Source organism: Canis aureus, chromosome 38, assembly GCF_053574225.1.
Source record: "Canis aureus isolate CA01 chromosome 38, VMU_Caureus_v.1.0, whole genome shotgun sequence".
NCBI lineage: Eukaryota > Metazoa > Chordata > Mammalia > Carnivora > Canidae > Canis > Canis aureus.
In genome coordinates, this window is record NC_135648.1 from 6587743 (window position 1) to 6612332 (window position 24590).

Consider the following 24590-nt stretch of genomic DNA (forward strand, 5'->3'; position numbering starts at 1 on the left):
GGAAACCACTCTAAGTATCTGAGTCTCCTTCTTGATTTTCCTCTTTTGAACGGTCTGTGTGTGTGTGTGTGTGTCCGTGTCCGAGAAAGAAAGAGAGAATGAATATGCATTTTTAACTCCAGCCTTCTTAAAACTGCTGACCTCTCAGAAGAGTGGCAGGAGAGCTTGTGGCAAATAGCCATGATGGCTCTGAATAAAAGGTCCAGGAGAGAGAACAGCTGTGGCCGGCTGACACCCTGCGCTTGCCAGCCAGGTGCTCCTTCAGGCTGGAAAGCGGGGTGAGAAGGAGGCGGGAGAGGCAGGGGGGCTGGGGGAGGGCCAGGGCTGGACAGCTGTGTCCCTCACTTCCTTCCCACCCGCAGAGTGTTCAGAATCCACGTGCACGTCAAGATCTCCATCCCAACTACGCTGCCCACCGTTGCTAAGAACTGACCATTAAAATATGTGGGATGCCTGGGTGGCTCAGTGGTTGAACATCTGCCTTCTGCCCAGGGCGTGATCCCCACAGGGAGCCTGCTTCTCCCTCTGCCTGTGTGTCTGGCCCTCTCTCTGTGTCTGTCATGAATGAATGGATAAAACCTTAAAAAAGAAAATCCTTTTTGAAAAAAAAAATGCACCTTGAGGGAGAGCAGGCAATACCCCAGAAGCCTTAACTACCTTCGAGTATGCAGACTCTTCACATGATCTTGTTTTAGTAGAATCCTAAGTGGCAAGTGTTGAGCTACAGGGATATCATTTAGCGGAAGCAAAGCAGAAACTGGCCAAAGGGTGCTCTGGAGAGGAGGAGTGATGGGGAGTGGGTGAAGGGTAAGGTTTGCCCTCTGTGTTTCTAGAATGTTCTCCTTTCCCCAGTTTTGCAGCGCTAAGTTGGCCTTGTCCTTAGTGGGCAGGATCCTTGCATGTGCCCTCTGTACGTCCCCGAGATGCTTGCTCTGGAGCCTCCCCCAGGCTTTTTAGGAAACCAGCCACTGCATCTTTAATGACGGAATTAAAGAGAAAAGATACTTTGTTGTTGTTGAATACATACTGTATTTAACTTTTTTTAATCCCAGAGAAGTGAAATGCAACATCTGTTTGAGTTTATGTAACATCCAAAGACTGACGACTCAGAATTTCCTAATTAAAGTCATTTTTAAGGCACTCTGCAGAGCCAGCTTTCGTCTCTTCCTCCAGTGGCTTTTATTTTTTCCAAACTGCAGCAGAATACCTGGTTTCTCTTTCTTCCAAGCGATACACACATGCTCATGCTTTTAACCTGTTCTTTGTCCAGACAACACCGAAAAACAGCGCAATTCCAAATGGGAAACAGTGAAGGAAGGAAATACATTTGTCAGAGGTGGGGGTGGGTACAGAGAGGATGCTTTTGAGTAAATTAACTGATGGGGTGGTAGCAGAAAAGAGAAGGAGCAGAAGGTAAATGGACCAGGGTGGGGTGGGCCAGATGGCTGGCGGCCAGTGAAAAATAGGCTACATTTCCCAGTGAGGTTTAAATTAATTTAGCTGTTCCTTCCTTTTCTTTTTCATCTTCTTCTTCTCTCTCTCTCTCTCTTTTTTTTTCATTTGTAAAGTTTAGGCCAATATAAGGGAGGTGTCTCAAAATCCTGGAAAGTGTATGTAGGTAAGTGTGCTTGCTTGTGCTCATGTACTTAGGAAGGCTTGATCTTAGAGATAGGTATCGTTTGGGGAGGCCCTAAGAAGCTCCCCGATAAAAAATAATCTCCCTTACTGGCCCAAGGCTGTGCCTGAGATACCCACCATTAGAGCCACTCCTTCGGATTAAGGCATTATCTGTAGCCCCAATTAAAACATAAATGTCACCTGGGAGGGGTAACACTCAACTCTTTAGCACCCACTGACTGAACCGTCTGTCACCTATCAGAGAGTAGGACCCTGAGAGATGGGACATGGGGTAGGGACATTCTAACTAATGGGGAAAGAAGGCTTGGTGGCATGGGATGCGGGAGGGGACAGGCTGGCAGCAGAGGTGTGTGTGAACTAGCACTTGCCCCAGGAAATTACTCAGATGAGGGAAGTCAAATACTAAAAAAACCTCTTGTGTGTTTGACAGTTTGTGTATATTATAACCTTCTTGTGTGTATATCTAATATGGAATTCACCAGGCCCCATTATAAACATGGTACATCTCTATGGATCTCGGTGGTTTGTATGCAGCATATGGACACCACACACATACACACATTCACACACGTGTTTGCTCACACTCAGCTCTGGAGCTCTCATAAGTGTAAAGGGGGAGATGTCTCTTCTCAGCCATTTGGGATTTGGATGCTGTGCAATTGTTGGGAAAAGAACTGGCTTGGGGCAATGAGACTCCTTCTGTTCCCAGTCGACCCCCATTCAATTCAGGTGGCTCTGCAGAAATAGCCAAGGCTTGGGTTATCAAGACTCAGCCTGGGCCTTCCCATCAGGATTGGGATTTGGAGACATAAATGTCACCAAGTGCCCTTTAAACCTTTGGAGTTGGGGAGTCTAGGGCAGATGCAGAGAGCATCTGGCAAGGAGTAGGTTTCTGTTGCTAGAAAAGCTGGACACCATTTGAGAGCCCCTGGGCTGGGTGCAGACATCAGCCTCAGGGTGCAAATGGTGGGACCTGCCAACTCTCCAGGGATCTGCTCAGGTTGGTTGACCTGATGGGTAAGGTTCAGTGAGGAGGAGGAGCTGGAGAAATGGGAAGAGAGTTCTCATTCCCCAGTGGCTTCTCCCATTCTTGGCAGAAAGCTCAGGAAGTAGAGAGGATAAAGGATGTGGGTGGGTGGATGGGTGGGCAGGACGAAGGGAAAAACCACTAGAAGTGCTTCTCAACCCTAGTCTCACATTAGGATCATCCAGGGTACTTTTAAAAACACCAGTGCCCAGGCTCTATCCCCGGATTCTGCTGTAATGAGCTAAGGGGGGCAGGTACTGGGTCTGGATGGTTTTTAAGCTCCTCGGGTGTCTAATGTGCATGTAGCCTTCAGAAGGCGGTACCAGAGCAGAAGGAGAAGTCTGGTTCTGTGGTGGCCAGGCTGTAGCTGACTGCCCGCCGCGCCCCCCTCCCTGCCCCTGCCCCACCAGCACACAGAGCAGGAGGGGAGGTGGAGGGGGTGCTGCTGGGAGGGGGAAGGGAGGGCCGGATGCTGGAAGCTTCCATTTGGGCAGTTGAACCTCTGCTGATTTGTGTGGCTTTATCCCCTCACTGTAGCTGGTGGTTTCTAACCCCATTTCTGGCTGAAAATCTGATTGGGCTGGAAGTATTTGGGCACAGAGGGAATTTCCACCCTCTGTTTTCTGTGGCTTCAGAGAGGAGTAACTCACTGTGCTCTTTGGGGCCAAGAAGACAAATTCTGGGGCTGGGTGCCTCAAAGGTGGGAGTGGGTTTTCTGCTGTATAATAAATACATATTTCATAAATGAATCAACTGGTGAGCAAGCCAATCAATAAACCAAAATAAAACATTACACACCATTTTTGCCCTCTTAGGGTGGCTCTCCCCTCACCCCACTGATCCTGCTGACATACACTTTGCCCTTGGTCACCTGAAGACACCTAGTATGGTCATGCTGGAGAAGTGGGACTGCTTTGGCCCTGGCTCCAAGGATCAGAGAAATCGCGAGAAACTATCAACACTGGCTACCCACGTGGAGAAAGGAGGTAAAGGATAGATACGCATTCCCTCTGTTTCCCACCCACAAGTGTAGGGAAGGGAAGGCAGAGTTTGGGAACCAAGGCTGGGCAATTTTAGGTGTCTCAAGTCCAGGCTGACCAGCTCCTTCTCCCTGGGCGGCTTCACTTAGAGGGTTGGGGATGGACTTGAGATCTGGATGGATGGGCCCAATCTTTCCACACAAAAAGCTACAGCAGGCATAGCTCCCACTTCAGCGCAGCCCACCGAGAGCCAAACAGCCAGCCCAGCCAGTCCATGGGGGGTGCTGCGTGACACATGGTGGGGCAGGAGGGGGTGCACATCACAGGATGGGAGGATGTGAGGAGACAGGTATAATGGCACTCGTTTTAATGGGAAATCAGCTGTCCAGGTCTTCAGCTTCTAGAGCCACCAGCCATGGCTCGTTTCCTCCTCTTTAGTCTCTGCCATGTGGTTCTGCTTGCTGGACGTGCCTTGTCCTACTAGGTGACCTGTATGTGGACATGGAAACATGTAAACAAAATGGGCATTAAGACAGTGGCCAACGCATGTCATTCCTTAGAAGCAGATGTTTATAATCTGGGCTTCATAAAGACTTCAAGGGGACAACGACCCTGACATTTTATGCAGAGTTACTGGGACTTGTTTACATATGCATTTCTCTGCAAAGATGGTCTATAGCATGTATGCAGGTCTTTAAAAAAATTACCAAAACTAACAATATTAAGGGATCCCCGATCATCAATAGGTGTAACCCACCAGCAAGGCTTAAAGGGATCTTAAGAAACAGGTGGGAATTCCAGATGCCCACCCCCCACCCCACAGCCTTGTGTCCCAGCAGCTGAAGACACAAGGAGATGTGCAACAATCGCTGATGGACCAGAACCCTGTGGCTTACCCCACTTTCCTGTGCAAGTGTGCACACTCCAACTGCACTAGGATTCCTTGAGTGTGGGTCTATACTACTCAACGGGAAGTTGTCAGTCAGTTTTTCTTTTTAAAAACTTGCTGCCCCTATTTCATTGTGGGGGTGCTGGGGATAGATATCTGTATATATGGCTTTATGTAAAAGTTATGGTCCTAAATAAGGGGGCAAACTGAATCTTTCAAATGAAAAGAATATTTTTGAATGCATGGAAGGATGGAAGGAGTGCTCTGAGGTAAAGCCCAAGCACCAGGCATCCTCCTCCTTCTTCCCTGATCATTTTTTTTTTTCATTTTGTGCCTTTGGGTTTTCAAGATACTGGCTTTGCTCATGGGGGTGCACTGCCATTGTGGCAGAACAAGTTTCTATGCTAACAAATGAACACCGTTGCATTTTCAGATTTTTATGCGTGGTTTCAATTTCAGGAAGAAAACAAATCTCAAATTCTTACATAGATTATCAAATAAGCTTGTTCCAGTTGTTTGCAGTGTGCAAACAACCTCATTATACATACAAATGGGGACTTAATAGCCTGAAAGCCATTCCAGAAATGGTTCCTCCATCCACCCTATACTCTGGATTAGCTGCCATGCTCCAGGGTCAACGAATGTCTGTTCCCTGTCATGCAGTGAGTGGTCAGAGGCACTGAAGATGCCAGGCTCTGGGAGCCCTTGTTACCTTGCATGGCACAGAATGACAGACAAGGTGGTTGATGGGGGAGGATGGGGCACGGTGTGGGCACATGTCTGCAGAAGCCTTGGGACAAGCCCAGATCTGTCTGTTGCTCATGGACCATACTGGAGAGAAGCCTGTGTGCAAAAGTCACATCATCATGACGATTGCTTTATAGGACCCCTATATTCATTATTATAATAATCATATTCTGTTAATGGCATTAAACTTACTATACAGTTAGGGGTGCCTTTGGGTTAGCATAATTTTTGCACAGGAAATCTTTGAACTGCGTGCTTGAGTTCTGTCTCTCTGTTTCCCCAAGGCAGCTCTGTCGGTGCATTGTTACAAGCTTAGAAACGTTGAGGGGGTGATTATGGCACCGAGAACAGGCCTACCTCCCATTTCACAGATGGAGAAGTGAAGAGACCTCTTGCACAAGAGACCTGCATAATAATGCCAATTCTAAAGCAGGCTCGGGGAGGGGGGCCTCCGGTCTCCTTCTCCTGGTTCCTGCCACCACCCTGAGCATTTGAAAGAGGGAGCTGGCTTAGGACGTGCCTACTGCTTTCCTGAAGAGGAAAAGACAAGATCTGTCCTGCAAAAAGTCTGGAATCCAGCTGAGTTTAGAGCTGCTTATTCTCTCGCAACAAAGGCCCTACTTCCTTTCTGATGAATGTGCCCAGAGAAGGAAGGCATTTCCCTTTGATTTTGTGAGTGACTCTGAGGAGCAGGTGTTTTTTTTTTTTTTTTTTTTTTTTTTGCTGTTTTCAGAAGACCCATGAAATTCTTCAGGTGAGACAGCAGTTGAGCCTCAGTCCCTGAGACGTGTGTGTGTGTGTGTGTGTGTGTGTGTGCACTGCCCATGAACAGCTAAGTGGTGTAGCTCCTCAGTCCCTGTTCATCTGATATGCATATGCAGGGCCCTTCTTTCTTTCCTAATTAATTAGAAGTAATAGCTTTCTATAGTTTCTGGTACGTGAGGGAGTGAAGTGGGAAATAATTTAATTGGCTGTCTTGCTTTCAAAGCCCAGTTTAATGAAATAGTTCTCAGCCTGAAGTGCATGTATTATCTTTCCTGTTATTTTTCCAATTAACATTTCATTGGATCATGTCTGTGTGGAATATTCTAATTGGCTTGAAGGGTGGGGGTGACGGGACAAGAGCAGATGGAGAGATAAGCAGCTGTTTCTCCGGTCTCCAGTGCCCGCGTCTGTAGGGATGAGGCTGTGAGTCCTCCCAAGTGCCTTTGCTCGGAGGAGATCAAACAACGTGACACAATGTTGCCTGTCACCTCACCCGTCCTCATCGAGTCCTCGGGCCAGAAAGGCAACTTCCCTTCACAGGCTGACTGGGGGAACTCTTGCTAAACTTCTGGGGCTCCTTGTGATGTGTGGCACCGAAGGGAAACGTGAGTGGTGCCCAGAGCTTCCTGTGAGCCTCGTCTCCCTCTGGGCAGGGCCTCTGTTTAGTTCGGCTCACAGGAGATGCTGGAAGAATGGGCGTCCCAAGGGACTTCCTGGGACCCACCTCCACCCACCCTTGCTGTGAAGAAAGCAGCGCTGCGTAGACGGTGGCGCAGAGCAGGGCTGGGAGCAGGGTGAGGGAAGCAGGTGTCCCGGGCAGACACCGCAGGGCGTTCACTCTCAGCAGGTGTGGAGTCGGCCTTTGTACAAACCCGCATCAAGGGCCTTCTGAGATTCGGTACCCTGGGCACCTTGGCTGGTTCATCCTCACCCCGGCCCTGGCCTGAGGCAAAGTAGTCCGGCCTCCTGCCTATAATGCTAATGTCTATTCTCCATTCTCCTGGACACTTCTGACGCAGCACTCTGTGGCTGTAAGGGTTGAGCCACATCTTCTGGGTAGCTAAGGACTCCTGGGAGCCTGGCTGCCAGGACAGGCTCCTGTGTGTGGCCGGGACAGGCTCCTGTGTGTGGCCATGTGGCCTGCTGCCCAGAGGCCTGGCTTAATTTTTATCCTGGTGAGAAGAGTGGGTGGCTTCTCTTCTGGACCACTCCCCGGGGCGGCAGGGGAGCGGTGGTGCAAGATGACCTCTCTCTTCAGGGGGCCTGTACTGCTGGGCCCAGCTGGGAGAGAGGCGCAGTGGCATGTGGGGCCAGGGGCCTTGGGAAGCAGACCTGAGGCAAGCTGTGTGGCTGGTCCACGTGCGGCCACAGCAGGCAGGGTGGGCAGAGAGAGAAGGGCCATTACAAACATGCCTGCCATGTGGTGGGACAGCCTGGGGGGGCGGAACATTTGGAGAAGTATAACCTTTTTTTATGTGTACTGTCAGGGCCAAATCTGTAATGCAACCTCCAAACTGTGGAGTCCTAGCCAAGATCTGGGGCATCGGAGACCGTGTAGACAGGCCAGTGGCCAGTGTGTGTTGATCCCCCCCAGCTCCAACACACACACTATATACATAATTACTTTCTGCCTCTGTATCAGTGCAACTCACAAAAGAGGTGTGCGTGTGTGTGTAAAATTATTATTCTCATTTTCTGCCTTTGTCTCTTGCCTGAGCTCACAACAGGAAAAATGCCACTGCCCCTGGCTGGCTTCTCCAGGAGACTTAAACCAGGCAAAGTGTGCTGGGATTTCAAGTCTGGCCCAGATCTGATGTTCAGCATCCTTTCCTTGCCAAAAGGCTTCTTGGAGTTGTAGCTACAAATCCTGCCCGGAGCTCTTTTCTGCAGGGCTACCTAGTGGTCTCCTTTCTTTTTCTGACTGCCAGGGTCCAGGCCTCTCTAGCAAGGTGTTTGGGGGCAGGGGGAGCTCAAAGCCCATCACCCTCCAGTGAGGTCAGGCTTACTTGGCAGGAAGAGTGGGTTTCCTGAAAATGGTTTTGGGCTTCCCAGTAGATGAAACTTGAGATCGTGCAGCTAGCTCTGGGCTGTGTGATTCTGCCGATGTGACAATACCTTACAACAGGCATCAGGTTAGAAATTTTGGGAGTGTTTCCAGATATCATCCTACTGTGTCTTCCTGACTGTGATGTTGACTGGGTATTAGTAGCTCAGTTAACGGAAAAGGCAACAGAAGCCCAGGTGAATTAAATGATTTGCTTAAGGTCTAGTTCAGCAGCTGGATCGCGAGTCACGCTGAGGTCCTGGGCTCTGACCTCCAACATCAGAGCACCCAAATGGGCCTCCCTTCCGATGAGAAATAGGAGGGAAATCCCCTGAAGCCATAGAGCCTGCAATAGTTGAACCCAGACCCTTCAGGTGAGCTGATTCCGTCTTGTCAAACTGAGTTCAGAGATCAATCAAAAAGGATCAATCTTTGCACCCCTGCAAAGACTCCATCTCCTAGTTAGTCAACCCTGCCCAAGGAACGGCAGTAACTAGACAAACAGAAAAATGCTTGCATTTAACAAGGGAAAGAATATTCCATGAGAATGGAGTAAAAATATGCAGCCAGAAGACTGAAGCTCAAGTCTTCCACGCACTAACATCAAGGTGACCTTGGACAGGTCACTTGACCTTTCTCCTCAAATCCCTCATCTGTAAAATGGGGACATAAGGCAGCTCTTACAGGGTAATTGAGAACAAAATGACAGAATGTTTGTGTTGGTGCTGTGCAAAGGGTAGCATGGGAGTCAATCAAATCAAATGGGAATCAATGTTGTTAATAATAATAAGGATAGAAAGATAAGGCTAAAACTAAGATTTCCTGTCTTCAACAGAGTTTTTTTTTTTTTTTTACTTTGTGTAAAGGGCAGTAAAAACCCTTTGTAAGCTGTTAAGCATGGTGCACCTGGAAGGGATTGTTAGCAGGATTGAAGTTAGGGTTGGATCCACCGTGGGAGGGAGCAGGGCTGCTCACCGAGGGCAATGGCGCTCATCGCCCCAGACGCACTCCCATAAAAGTGTTTGAGGATGACCAAACAACCTTGGCTGTCCTCCGGCCACTGAGCTGGCAATGCTCCTGCAGGCCCTCCATAGGCAGATGTCCTACCAGGGAAACTGGAACCAGATGTACTCCAGATCTCAAAAGAAATTAATGGCAGTAAGACTCTGGGGTAAAAATATCTGTGTGCACTGAGCTTGCTCACTCAGCTCCCTTTCTATCTGAGGATCATTTAGGCTTAATTATAGAGTTCAGGCGTTCATTGGGTTTTTTGATTAATTTTCTTTTCAGCTTGAGGAGTGTGTGAGTGTAGTGGGTCCGTGCGAGTGTGTGTGTTTACATCTTTCTTTGCAACTCAGTTGGGAGCTGGCTCTGGTAATGTTTAATTGTGCCCTCAGTTCTAACAAGAATGGCTCAGTGTGCCAACCAGAGCTCAGAAACCATTGTTTGCACTGCTTCCGCCCCACGGGCTGCTCCTGCTGCGTTGAGGAGTGGCGGGTGGCCGGGCCTTGCTCAGCTGGGACCCTTAGCTGCGGGATGCATAGTTTCCTCCTCCTTTTGTGCTTACAGGGTGTTTAAGGGGTTCTGAGACCAGGAGAGCACATTTCCTACTCTACTAATTACCATGCTGTGCTAGAAGCGACCAAGTGACAGCAGTGCCCCCACACTGCAGCCCCTAACAGGCATTTTTTGGGAGGCCAGTTTCCCTGGGGATTACCAAGTTCTCTGCATAAGAAAACAGTGTTCATCCTCTTATTTTTAATATATCCACTTAATAGTTGGTAGGGACAACAGGACCGTGTAGGTGCAAGTGACTTGCTTTCTCCCTTGCTTTGTTCTCTTTTGTGCCCTCCAGGCAGGGAACACCCAGGGAGGCTGAGCAGTACGGTGTCCTCGCGTGGGATCTGGAGCCAAATATCCCAGTTTGAATCCTAGTTCCTAACTTCTCCTATTTGTGTACCCATGGATAAGTCACTTAACTCTTCTGGATCTCAATTCATTGTCTGTAAAATGGAGATAGTAATATCAACAACAATGTTACACTCGCCATAAGACTGGGGATGAGAAGATGCAAGTGGAAGGCTTTCATAAATATAAATCACAGTTCCTTTATTTTACTGCTCAGAATTGCTGCTTAGAACATGATTTTGACCTATGAGATATTATTCTTAGCACCAGGAGATAGGGGGTTGTAAAAAGGCCCACAGGATGGAGAGAGGACTAGCCTCCAGCCTTCCAATGGGCTGTGGACCAAGGCACTGACCTGGGAATATAAAACCCATGCTGCAAAGGGCCTGGATTAAGAGTTCAATCTCAAAGCAGCTGTCATGGAAAAAAGGGAGTCTGGAATATTCATTTTTTGACATAATGGTAACAAAGATCTTACCCTATTTTTTAAAGGATGAATTCAATCGTCTCTAGTGCTGGGAGGGTAAACGGTTCAGGGATGGAGACAGGAGAGGACCGTGGGTCTCCGGTAAGTGTGCCCAGGCTGTGCTAGGAGATTTGGGAGACCCAGGTTCTTCTCTTGGCTCTGTTGCTAATTAGGTCTGTGACCCTGAATAGATGAGCTAATTTAAGTGGACCTCAATTTCCTTGAGATTGCAGAAGAAAAGATCTCAAAGGTGACGCCATTTAAGATTTATTACCTGACAAAATGCTCTTTTCCACAGGGAATTAAAAGCTCTTGTGCCACCAGAGACCATTGCATATGTGTGTGTTCAGAATTCAAGTACAGTCCTAAGACCACCAACTAAAACCTGATCAAGGCACCGAATGAACCTCTCTAAACTGATGGCATCTGGCATCAGACCCAGGGACTCTCAGGGGAAGAAAAGCCTGTTGGGAGGGTGAGGTGACCCCAACAGAGATTTCAAGGTGAATTCTCTCTTGGAGGACAGCCTTTCATTTGGCAATATCTTGACTAAGCTGAAAGGTAACGATCTAAGGATCACAGAAATAAAAGGGATTGTTTCATTGTAAAACCACTTTAACTTTAAAATAATCAGCTGCGGGGCAATGGAGCATTCTTCCAGGATCATTCCAGAACCAAGAGACCCAACTGCATAGCTCTCAACAGTATCACCGACAATAATCATAATGTACATTTGCCCAAGGGCTGTTAACTTTTATAAGCACTTTCCTCGCTATTTTTCTCATTTTGTTATTACATAATTTTCCAGAAAACTGGCCAGGTCATTTCTTTTCAGCAGGGACAAGTCTAGCTGTGTATGCTATCCCTTGCTTTCTACAGATACGCCCTTGAAAAAGTTATGCTATATATAAATATGATTGTGGAAGTCATATCTTGTTTTAATGGATGGGCAAGGGGAATTTAAAAACAGAAATATTGTGTCGGATTATGTAATTACAATGATCATTTCTCATTAATCAGTTGTTTGTTACAATTTTGGATTTTTAAATATCAGGTTTTCTCAGGATAGGGCCCCACGGGTGAGATTCCAGGATCAGTGTCCCAGCATCCCATAAGGGTGGCATCTAAATCAATCCGAGGGAGGGTTTGTTGTTTTGGACATCAGAGTGGAAAATAGGCAGCTTTATTTCAGCAATGGAGCTCTTTGGAGCTCCCATAAAAAGTGAGGAAGCATGGGAAGGACAGTGGAATCCAAATGTAACAGCTGAATTATTTTAAAATGGAATGTCTCCAGGTCTTCTGTGAGTCACTGATGTGTCATTAATGTGCTGCTATAAATAGCTCAGCTTGCCATCAATAACTAATCTATAAGAGAAGAGTTGGTGGTTGGGGTGTGAGGTTAACACTACATGATTTCAAGTGGATCTGTGAACCCTCTCTTGCAAATAAGCACCATCCCCTGGGACAGGAACCTGAGAGAAATTAGACTTAATTGCATTTTTGATAAAAGTAATAAAAAAAGGTTCTTCTGCTTTTCCTTCTCTATTCTTAGACTCTGGAGACATCACTGGAGCCAACCATAGGGCTGTGATAATTCCTCTGAACTTCTACTCTTTGGCCTCTGAAATTAGGATGCCAGTATCCATCCATAAAACCCACAATGACATTGTGACAGTTTTATAATTATTTTGCTTGGGGGATTTTGAATGAAGAAACCATACGTGTGTGTGTGTGTGTGTGTGTGTGTGTGTGTGTGTGTGTGTATCACAATTTGCATGATTGGGAATAAAAGGAAAGGCTCTTTTTGGGGTGATGTAAGCTAGAAGAGCTGGAAAAAATCCTTACTATAAAGACTGGAAACTCTTTAAAACTTATGATATTGGCCTGACTAAAGGAAATATGGTCTCTCATCCTTGCTGGTTGGATCTCAGCCATACAGTCTTGCACAATGTGAGCAGCTCAGATTTTCATTAAAGAGCTCTGAAGTTAAGCATTATGAAGCACTTCCTCACAAATGCTCATGCAGTTAAAGTTGAGCTTCTGTGAAACCCGAGCTAAAATAAACATATAGGAAGTATGTGTACTGGGCCACAAGTACATATGTAGGTACTGCTGGCAAATGTGTTAGTCACGCTATCAGCAGCCTGGCACGTATGCTTGCATGTGTGCATGAATATACATATGTGCATTCTGTACCTTCACATCATTCAGAAGCTAAAAAGACCCCAAAAGAATGAAAATAGTAATCTTATTTGTTAAAATGTTCTTGAAATCCTACGTGGATTCCAAAGTTTATAAACAATTATCTTTTTTTGTAAACTTAGGGCTGGTAATGGGAACAGGATAAGCAGCTGTAAACAAAATCACAAATAAGGTTTCACTAAAAACATGGTGAAGGCCCCAAATACCATAGCTTCTGCAGAATACAGGAACTGTCTATCCAAATACTGTGATTAAGGATACTCGGAACAATCAGATTTTGGGAAGAGGTGGGTAGATGGAACCATCGAGGCACCACCTGTCTGTTCACATCAGAACCTTGGACAGTTCCCAGGAGGCTCTAGTTCTCCAAGTGTACCTTTCATTCCATTGAGTATGTTGAAAGTCTGATTGTCTACTAATAAGTTCATAGGTATTAATTTGTAATAACAACATATTCCTTCCTCTCCCCATTCTCTTCACTACCTTTCATTCCACCCCCTTCCCCGAGCACCCTCCCGTCAGACAATGGGACTGTCTGTCTTACAAACACCTGGTGTAGATGTTTTCACTCCCACTTCTAATTGGTTGGGAAGCAGCATTTGCCACAGGCACTGTTTAATTTTGTTTCCATCCCCTGCATCTCACAGGAAAGAAGTGGTCAATAGTTCAGATAAAAGAATCATCCTGGTCAGCTCCAAAATATGGCTACTTGCATGGTAATCACAGCAAGTCTGTCATATCAGTGATTTCTTTATTCCTAAAAAGAAGGGACTTTTCCTAAGGATTATGGTTCTACCACCCAAGAAGCAGCCCTACTCTTCATAAGTGGCTGCAAAGGCTGGCAAACCAAGAGGTCTGCTTTGGCTCAGAAACTCAGTTTGGCTCCTGCCACCCCTGGCAACCTCACTGCGTGTCATAGCGTCATGTGCTCCACACACAGTCAGGCCAGTCTGCTTCTACTTAGGAGGGATCACAACCAGAGGTGGTCCTCGCTTGGGCCTCCACATGAGGACCTGGGCATCGTTGGCATTGGGTTTCACTAGTGCATTGGGGGGGATGGGTTCCATCCGGCTCAGAATCCGGGGCTGCTCCTGCTGAGTCCTGCCCACCAGCCGGGCCCGTTGCCCCAAGAGCTGAAGAGGGTCCACCTCAATGTCCACCCTCATCCTCCACTTGATGGTCTGTAGAATGATCTTCTCCTTCGTGGTGGTATTCATGGCCACCAGCCAGGTAGTGAAACTTTGGTCCCTCTTGATCCTTGTGAGCAGTGGCACATTGCTGTCACTCACTGGCACTGCCCACGTCACACTTGGGTAGAAGTTGTCATTCATGCTGACGGAGAACCTGGAGATCTTGTTGGTGGGACCAACCAGAGTCACAGTTTCTGTGGTGTTCCCGTACCAAGGGTAGCTCACCCCATCTGAGTCACTGATGGCTTTTACTCTCCCTTCCCTCAAGTCAGGTAGTTCCCAGCTTGACCTGGCAAAGCAGAAGAGATGCACAAGAAAAGAAGAGGCTAAATGAATTTTTCAAAAGCTGGAGAGGTGCCCACCACTTACTAACACAGTCAAATTGGGCAAAATGGGAAGCTCAGAGGGGAATTCAGGTCAGAAGGTTCTATGCTGTGCTGCTCCGAGATTACAGAGGGGCAAATCTAAACAATACAAAGATTAACAAGCAATACTGAAACAAGTTAAATAAAATCGGAGCTCGTCCAACTAGAAACAGGAAGCTCAAAGAGGCATTTGTGAGCCCCACAGAGGCATCAACTAGTTGGGATGGTGTTAACTGTAATCAGCTCTTTAGAGGCATTCCACTGCAAGAACCACTTTCTTGCGAATTATGAGTACGTGTAAGGGTTGTTTGTTGGGAAGAGATGGTGACAATTTTAAGTACTTGGAAGGAAATATCAGGTGGAGAGGAGGGCAAAAGGAGGCAAAGTCAAGGGTTACAACAGTTTCCCAGGAAATCAGAGTAGTAGAATTTCTACTCAACAAAGAAGGTTGCTTAAATTCTAGTCCTAGACACATCTAGCACTTGGAAAATAGACGTTGAAACTGATGATACAAGGAGATAACTTAGGTCACCTTGGAAACCACCTCAATGCGGATGTTGTGCCGTAGGCAGGCATACACACTGTAATGTGCTGTTCTCCCACTGACTTCAGGTCCAGCCTGGAAGTCCAATTGCTTAGGTTAGCAAACTTGCCATTCTGGATATTTTGCAACTCCTCCTGGCTGCCCCTGACATTAGCGCATGTATTAACCCATGTCTATCCACTCCTGCTCATCATTTATCACCATCACCACCACCACTAGCACCAGCACCATCATCATTGCTGATAACTTATTGAGCACTTGCTTTATTCTAACCACCGTGCTAAGTACTTTAATTATGTTATCTCAGTTAATATACAAAGTATTCCACAAGATGAATGAATTTCTATTTCCATTTTACACATGAGAGGATGGAGGTATAAAGATGTTAAGGTCCACATCAGGGGTTCTACAGATTGTGAGAGCTGGAGTTGGGAGTTATCCGATTCCAAAGTCTATGCTTTTGACCACTACACCTTACCACTCCTGAAATGCCCTTTCATGGTTCTGGAGAAAACCCAAGTGAAGGGGACTCAGGCTGTCCAGTGTGCTTACAGCTCCCAGAGCAGCCACAGGGAGCTGGACTGAACCCAGATAGAAGCAGAAGTTTAGTCAGCTGAGCCTGCCTATTTATTCTCCAAATATCCACTGCTGGGACTGGGAATGACTCTCAGTGACACTGCAGAAGAATTTAATAATTTAAAAAAATGAGATGCTCCATTCATCAGCTACGACGTGGTAGCCTTGTTTGATATAAAGTTTGTCCTCTTAGGAAGTGATAGAAGGTCCTACAGGGCTTTATAAGAATAGCTTAAGAGAGAGCTGCATTGTCAAGTTGATGCTGAAATGTCTCAGCATCCTTGATCATCACACCGGGACATGGAGATACTAACTGCTGCCCCTGGCTCATCCCCACAGCACTCCCTGTGCTAGTCAGCCCCAATCTGAAGAGAAAGGAAGGCAGGGCTGCCTGGAGAGGAGGTGATCCCACAGCTGCAAGAACCTTTTCTCCTGTCTCCATGCCCTTGGTAACTGCTGGGAGTAACTGCAATGTATCATGATTGGCAGAAATGAAGAAGAAGAAAATGAACTCAAGCAGAAAGTCAGAGAGAGCCCATTTTGCTGCACATGCTCATTGTAGCCACACTGATGAGTAGCTCCCCCAGTAATGCCACAGCTGTGTCTTCCTGTACAAAAGGGTGTAAATGTTGTTTGAATAGGAGATAATGACATATGGGTCAGAGGTCGGGTGAGACCCAATCAGCTTATTGGGTTGAGGAAATGGCCAGACTGGAGTCAGCTTGTTGCCCCCAGCCAAAGTGTGAAGACAATTAGTAAGTCACTAGGCATTTACTTTCTGTGTTGCCTCAACTCTGTTTTCCCTTTAAGTTACAGTGACCGGGCCTGCTTTGGGTTCCTTTGGGGGGCAGGAGGGCAAGTATTCTCAGCAGTGTAAAATTGTACCTGTTCTCCTCTCTTAGACACTGCCAACTGTGGCATATTGCATTGGGGAATTTTCTCATTCTGGTTGATTCTGTTTTTGATTCCGTTATAACACTGTCCTTTTCAGGACTGGCTATCTTGCTGGTTGATGAAGATACTTTGTCTATAGAGTTTTCACAGTTCATATTTTTGTCCCCACCTTCCTGCCTAGAGCTATGTGAGCAGACTTAAGCCTAGGGTTCTAGAGGTCAGTCATGTGAGAAATTTACAAAGCTTAGCTTGGTCCCAGATTTTCTGCAAACAGAGATAATACAGTAAGTGGCACTCTTGTGCCTGTCTTGAGAGAGAAGGAAGATACCCTTTTCTTGGAGGATTCTGTGGAATAGAGAAATTAAACAAGCGTCTTAATCATCACATCGAAAACAAAGGCCCCTAGCTGAGTGTAGCTAATGGGCGTGGTGATCTTGGGAGCCTACGTACTCCGTCCATCTGCACTGCTGTGACTTCTGACACTGCTCTATTGGGAATCCTTTGGGTCTGAAGCATATTCTCTCCCACAGCCCCAGGAACCAAAGGACTCCATCATTAAGAGAAGGTTTGGTTTTGGAAGTAACAAAAATTGATTATGACTTTAGTCTAGTGAATAGGTTTCTTTTTCAAAAATGCATTTTTGATTTATGAAAAATGGTACTAATGTGCATTCAAGGTAGTGGTGTTTTTTTGGTCTCCCCCCAAAGAGTTATGCCTATACAGTGCATGACTGGTTTATGTAGCTGATAAACTGGCTTTGGTAATGGTTGTCAAAGAAGTCCCTGATAAGTTCCAAGAGTCATAGTACTCTGGAGTCACTCTGTGACCATTTAAGAGGACTACTTTTTTTTTAAAGATTTTATTTCTTTATTCATGAGAGACACACACAGAGAGAGAGAGAGACAGAGAGAGAGAGAGAGAGAGAGAAAGAGACAGAGAGAGACAGAGAGGCAGAGACACAGGCAGAGGGAGAAGCAGGCTCCATGCAGGGAGCACATTGGGCTCAATGTGGGACTTGATCTCGAGTCTCCAGGATCAGGCCCTGGGCTGAAGGCAGCACTAAACTGCGGAGCGACCTGGGCTGCCTACTGCCCTCATTTAAATTCAAGCCCTTGCCATCTCCCACCTGGTCTACTGATAATGGTCCATCACTGCCTTCTCTGTATCCAACTTTGAGCCCTTTCAAATTTATCTTTTAGCTGCTCTAGTGTTCAAACATTCTGACCATGATTCTGTCCTTTCTACACCTAACACCCTTCAAGAGCTCCTCTATATCGGCATCCCTGGCATCACCCACATGATAAGATTCAATTTTCTTAAAATAGGGCCCTCCATGGTCTGGTCTCCCCACTCCACACACCATGCTGTATTCACCTCTTCCTTTTTTGCTCATGCCATGCCCACTACCTGAAACATTCTTTCCCCTGCTAAAGTCTCACTGGCTCTACTTGTCCTTTGAGAATCATTACTTGCATCATCTCCTCCAGGAAGCCTTCTCTTCCATGCTCCCGTGGATATATCCAGCTTTTTACAGGTACCAGTTTATATTATAATTATTTGCTTATGTGTCTGTTTTCCCTGTTAGATTATGATTTCCTTGAGGCTTGGGATTGTGGCTTATTTTTTAATCATTAGCATCTAGCACATTGTTGGCATATAGTAAATCTTGATACATTTTTGTTGAAGGAATGAATATTTTCTTTTAATCACTTTCATGCCTATTTACCTGGAGCTTGTATACAACAAGGTGCTTTATCACAGTTTTACCCTTTATATATTCCTTCACCTTAAAAAAACCCTGACATCTACTATTCATGTATTTTATTATTAGAATAGCACCATGCTTAACACTGAAAGTTATTTATCCTTGAGGGGGATACAGACAAGCTACACACAGATAAAAATGAATGAACTGGTGAATATAAATATATTTAGTGATTGTTTATGCCCTCATATACCTACATACAAAAATGGACAACACAGACTTGGAGTGATATGGGACGTTGGAGACATGGACATCCACGCAGACTATAGGGGGAGAGCTTTGCTGAGAAAATGGCCTATGAGCCGTAGGGAGCAAAGAAAAGCACACCCTGGTTGGAGGTTCTACTATGGGCAAACGTGTTAGCTGTAAGCATGAACATGGAGTGTCCAGGAAACAGGGGCCACCTGGGAAGAGTAGAGACAAGGCTGGGTGGGCAGAGCAGCGTCAGTCTGTGAAGTAGCCTTAAGTAATGGGCTTAGGCTCTGGGCTTCATCCCAGGGGTGGTGGGACTTTTGAGCAGGAGACCATGTGCCAGGAAGAAGAGTGATGTAAGAAGGAAAATCAGAGGACTAGCAGGAGGGATCCAGGATGTTCAGGAGCCTTTGCAACATTCTGGGTGATCTGTAGTGAGGCTTCCATATAGGCTGGAAGGAACAGAGGAGAGGGGCCATATATAAGAGATACTGCAAAAGTAGATACTCTATGGCTTGGTAACTGACTGCCTATCACATAGGATAAAGTAAAACAGTCACGCAGAAGAGCCACGCACAGTCGACTGGTGTGTGTGTGTGTGTGTGTGTGTGTGTGTGTGTGTAATAATTCTCAGAAGTAAGAAGGTGTGGTCTCACTGCCTCCGTCATTCCACAGCCATCCCTGGACCTGCCCACAGTGGTATTTAAGAGTGTAAAATCCTGACTCCTCCATGAGGGTGTGAAGATGGAGTCATGTTTGTCTTTGCATCCTTGCCCATGGTGGCATGGGCATGGATGTGTAGCACACACATAACTCCTGCTGCCCTTGTGTCTCATGATCTCATCCTCACCATCCTTGGCTGATTCTGCTTCAGGTCCTAACCTTTTACCTTTGGAGGGCACCAGGTCTCAGTCTTTGGTCCTCTTCTTTCTATCTACTTACGTTCCCTTGGTGAACCTAGCCTCATGACTGTAAGTACCATCTACATTCTGATGATCTCCAAATTTATATCTCCAGTCCAGATTGCTCTCCTGAGCTCCAGATTCACATACCCTGCTGTCTACCTGCCAACAACTTTGAAATCACTCTTGGCCATACTCACATTCCACATCCTCTTGACAAATCCTGTTGATGCCATCAAAAATCTATCCACAGTTCAACTCCTGCCCATCCATCACCTCCATTGCCACTACCCTGATCCACGCTACAGCTGTCCCTCCTGGATTGCTGCCCTAGCCTCCTAACTAGTCTCCTTGCTAAAACCTCCGCTCTACTACTCTGGTCTATTTTCAACATGGCAATCACAGTGATCTTGTTAAACAAATGTGAAATTATGTCATTCCTCCGCCCAAAATGATTCCACAGCTCCTAAGCCACTCAGGAAAAGCCCACGTTCTACATGAACTGGCTCTCCATTTCCTCTTGGCCATCAAATTTTCTCACTTTGCCCATTCTGGCTTCTGTGCTGCCCACTGAGCATGCCAGGCCAACTCCCCCCTCATGGGAGTTTGCACTTTATTTTCATTTTATCTGAAGCATTCTTCTCTCAGGCTCTTCAGGGCTTGCTCTCCCTTGCCTGCCTGCATTATTCCTGGCTCAAGTATCATGTTCTCAGTGCAAACTTTCCTGTCAATCATATTTAAAATCACAACTTTCTGCCCCAGCACTCCCCATCCTCTGACTCTATTTTTCTCCACTGTCTAATACACTGTATTACTTACTTTGCTTATGGTCTCTCTCCTATCACCCTACTCCCCAGATGTAACTCCACAGAAGGCAGGAATTTCCTGTTTTATTCACTGACATATCTCCAGTGCCTGGAACCGTGCCCAGCACATAAAATATATGTTGAATTATCTGTTGAATAGGTAAGTACTGAAATGATCTTAAGTGAAAGACAGGAAAAGACTGAGTTTTAACGGGGAGGCGTTGCTTTTGTGGAATCGCATAGTTGGGTCTTAGAGCCTAGGAGAAAGTCAGAGTTAAAGGTGTCAATTTGGCAACTATCTGCATGGAGAGGATCAGCTGACCTGATGGTGCTGGTGAGATCACTGGGGATGAAAGAGACACCTTAGGAGGCCCATTCAGATGGACAGGATACAAAGAGGAATCTAAGAAGCAGAAGAGCCAGCAAATGGGGACAACTCACTTCCAAAGTCAAGAGAATTTCAGGAAGTCATTGTTGTCAAAAGCTACATGAACTGAAGAGATTTGTTAGTTACCAAGACAGCAGGGAAGATCTGCTGGTAGAGACCATCCTGTAAGGGGTTACAGAGGGAATGGACAGGCACAAGAAAAAACTGGAAGTTCAGGTAATTCCTTCAAGAAGTTGGGCAACAAAGGTGAGAGGAGAGTGAGGTGGAGAACTGGTTGGGCAGAGTAGCCGAGAAAGGGATTTCTGGAGCCAGGCTGCCTTGGCTTGTAAACCGAGTGCTACCACCTACTGGCTGTGTCAGTTAGGCAAGTCATTTGCCCTCTCTGTACCAGTCCCCCTGTCTACAAAACAGGCACAGTAATAGGATTTACTTGATGTGATCATTAAGTAAGGTAGTGAGTGCAAAGTATGGAGCATGGCGTGTGGCACAAGGAATTGAGATCTGACTTTAGGTATCAGTAAGGAAGAGAGATGGGGGCAGGGTTGGGAAAGAAGGAAACTAACAACCATTGACCTTTCCATTGGCAAGTACCTGACAGCAACCATGTGAGGCAGGGATGATGATTACGCTGGTCACACACAAGGAAAAAAAGCTCAGAGTAAAACGTACCAGGGCCTATCGATAGGAAGGGCAGCACCAGGATCTGGGGTCAGGTCTCTCTGACCTCAAAGCCTACTTTCTCTCCTTCACCAAACGTGTGGGAAAGCTCCTTAATCTTAACCTTAAATAAATTCTTGATCTCATTTTTTTTTTTCTCTTGGAAGTCTTGGCCATGGTGAGTGGAGCATGCATGAACACTGCTCTCAGGGGCTCGGGTGTCAGTCCCAAGGTAACAGCTGGCTGGGCTCAGACAGGCTGCTCCGGTCAGCCTCAGGCTCCTCATGTGTAAAATGGGAAGGAAAGTAACTCCAGGCCTCTTCCTTCTCAGAGGTGTTACAAGGATCAAATGGAGTGACGGTATGCGGGCAGATACTTTGTAAACTCTAACACACTAGGTCCACATTAGGTCCTCCTCTCATTCCCCTCCTTCTACAACCCTCTCCTCACAGTGATAAACACAGTGTTTTCATTTTAGACAATCAGTCATTGACCCAAAGCTCACAGCTAATGGCCTCACCAATGGAGCTAATAATGAACACATCGATTTTTGCAACCTTCATGCTTTCTGCATCCCAATCTTTAGAAGAAAAAGGCAAATTTTATTCAAACAAGCTCATGGGAAGCATTTCATTCAAGTAAGTGGTCCCTGGGTTGAGGTCCAGATTCCACCCAGACCCAGCCAGTTCTCCCAGTGCCCATGAGGGGCAGAGCAGCCTCTCTGAAGGAGCCTTATTTTGCTCTCTCTGAAGCCTTGTGGTCACTGGGGGGAGGGGGGCACAACAGCAGCACTTCTGAGGGCAGGGAGAGGCAGGTGTTCAGAGGCACTGCTGACATGGATGTCTCCTGATTGATGGGTGGTTTCAAGCCTGTTTCAAGCTCCCAGGGAGGCCCTGGGATCCAAGATGACACTACCCCTCAGCCCAGGTGAGAGGAGCCCCTGCTTGGCCCTAAGCTTTGCTTTAAGGGACCCACTCTGGTGTCTTCTGGTAATGCCAGTCCACGTTGAGCAAGGGACCTGTGGGGCTAAGAAGACATGCCCACCTGGAGCCCGTGCCCCTCCTTCTGGACCAGTCTAGGTATCTGAGATCTCAGTATTCCCAGTCCAAATGGCCCCAAACATGCCTCCAGGGTTGATGCAGGCCTTTCCCCTGGTCTGTCTTCCTAAGAGCAGTCCACTCCACCGGTGCGAGCCAGAGCTCGCTGTTTGTTGGGGGTGCGCATGGAGTTCGGACATGTGTGTTAAGCATCCACATGCATATGTGTGATGGTCCATATCCCTCCAAAGGGTAACGAGCCAGGGCGGGAAGAGGAGTGGGGCCAGCTGGGGGTTGGCTATTCCTTTGCTGCTACACTCCAGTACAGAACTTTGAGGAGTCCAAGAATTTGAAATTTGAACCTTGCTTTCTAGGCGGTTCTAAAGGTGTATCTGTCAAGGTAGGAGGACAGACCTCATGTGATTTAGCACTGCTAGTCTGACTTACGCCCTTCGCTTTCATTAGTTTACTTAGAATTAAAGTTAATATTTAGAAATAAGGCATATGGGCCTATATTTGCGTCCTTGCCTTGGACCTAACAAATGCTTGGGGACAGTGGAGGAGGGGAGAGCTGGCGACCCAGAGCTTCAGAACCCCGGACAGCTCCAAACCAGCATTTTCTTTTGGTTTGTATGCTTTGCTTTTTTACTCACATCTGTTCATTCTTAACATTTACAAAGTACTCTCAGAAATAGCTTTGCACCTACTTCTTACATCAATCTCATGAAGTGGGTATCATTCTACTTTCCACTACACAATAGCGAACTTGCTCAAGGTCACCCAGCTAGCGATGGGCAGAGCTGAGTTGCGAATCCAGGATCTGATTCAAAATCACATGCTTTCCTCACAATGACTCCCTGGTACTAAATCAGTGGCCCAAAGGCTCTGAAAAAAATGATAATAATAGTCATGGGTGATATTATCTGATAGACGCTCGCTATCACCACACCAGTTGTTAAAATATTGAAACGCCTTTTTAAATAACTGCTAAACAGACACCCTTCACCCTCCCCAAGTGCCTCCTCCCTAGCTACCCAGGTTCTTGCCTGGGGGCCTGGATATATATCTCTGAAGTCCACTGACCAAAGGGTTAATGCAGCAGGCAGGACAGAGGACCTCGGAGACCCTGCTCCTGCTCCAAGGCTGGACAGCAGCCCTGATCATAGCACACGCTCTGCTCTGGGAGTCTGTGGTCTCTCCACCTCGCTGAGCCTGCTCTTATAGGAAACTGGCTGCTGGGTGAACTTTACTGCACTTTGATGGTGGGAAGGTGCTCCTGATTCTCTCTTCATGGCTCAGACCTACGGCCTTACCACTCGAGAATGTGGAAAATTAAAGAGAATGTCATGTCTTTCTGAGGATTCAGGCTTTTCTCCATCTAGGGCTGGGGAGAGCAATGTGCCACGTCCCAGAGAGTCTGTGGCTCAGGGTCACTTCTGACTTGGCAGAGGCAGTGCCCAGAACCTTTGCTTCCCTGAAGCCCCTCCACACGAGAAGCTGAAGTAACAGCCCACGGCAGGTGGGTTAAGGGAGAGGAGAGAAGGAAGAGAAGCCTCTTCCAAGGAGCAGGTGGGGGCAGGGCTCAGGGCTGGGGAGAGGGCTGTGGTGGGAGGTGGGGGAAGAGGAGTTCAAAGTCAATGCTCCGTGTCACCTGGTGAGTCCAGACGCCCACGGCCTCTAGGCAGCCTCTCAGCCTGTTCAGACACCAGTCCCAGCCCTGGCCCTGGCATGGGTCCCGATTCTCAGATGGTTTGCACCATGATTACAGAGTAAGTTTTAAAATTAGGTTTTTCCTCATTCTGCACTGTTTATGTCAGACTCCAAGAAGCCTCCCACCTCCTCCTCCGCCCCTTCCTTTCTGACCACATCCTTTTTTCTTGGCACGCAGGGAGGTATTTTTTCCCACAGCAGAAAAGGCAATTTCCAGTGTTTTTAAAGAGGCCTCCGTGTTGGGAGAGGCTCCATGTTTAAGTGAAACGCTTCTCTTGCTGCCACACTCATGTTCTGCTCAGACTGGCTTTCACTAGCATTGGGGACACCTTCGTATTACCTATTTATCCTTCACTATTTGGAGGTCAGTTTCTCTGGTGGACCCCTAGCCCAGCTGGGTTCTCGGAGGCCTCTGCTGGCTTGTCCATATTTGACAAAGCCTGAAGTCTCAGGTCAGTGGCCAGGCTTCTGGGTCTTGTGTGAGGATGGGTCTCCTCCGACTACAATTCTGAGCTTCTCGGAGCAAAGCGCCCTTCCTCACAGATGGCTGCAGGCCAGGGCAGCCTGAAATGGCGAATGTCCTCACCTATGTCTGTGGGGCAGGTATGCAGGTGCAGGCTGTGTCCCGAGCCAGCAGGATGTCCTCTGTGCAGGCACAGGCACTGTGCTAGGCATGGCGGGGGTCTGTGCCCAGCCTCCAGTGCTCACAGCTTCCTGCACTCAGAGGTTCCTCACCTCCTCCTGCCCTTGGAATGACGGTTTTGCCTCCCGCTCTCGAAGGCTGCCCCAGGGATGTAGCCTTGAGTTCATGCTGTGGCTCTAAGACCATCTGGCTGGTTTGCAGGTACAATGTCCAGAGTTGCCTACAGGTCAGTGTGAGCCCCCACCCTGCCCTGCC

At 47.1% G+C, this 24590-nt stretch overlaps 1 protein-coding gene across 2 annotated transcripts in view; it reads right to left on the bottom strand.

Annotated features, from left to right (window-relative positions):
- Nucleotides 1-1005: 1005 nt before the first annotated feature.
- The window catches only part of FAM78B (family with sequence similarity 78 member B), an 88297-nt gene continuing 64712 nt past the window's right edge, over nt 1006-24590 (bottom strand). The window contains exons 2-3 of one of the 2 annotated variants that reach the window (XM_077886821.1): nt 13215-14145; nt 1006-4134 (exon numbers count right to left, since the gene is read on the bottom strand). In XM_077886821.1, the coding sequence (XP_077742947.1) occupies nt 13623-14145 (523 nt within the window). In that variant the 3' untranslated portion in view covers nt 1006-4134; nt 13215-13622. Of the gene's footprint in view, nt 4135-13210; nt 14146-24590 lie in introns of both variants that reach the window. The other variant, XM_077886823.1, reaches the window with a different exon arrangement.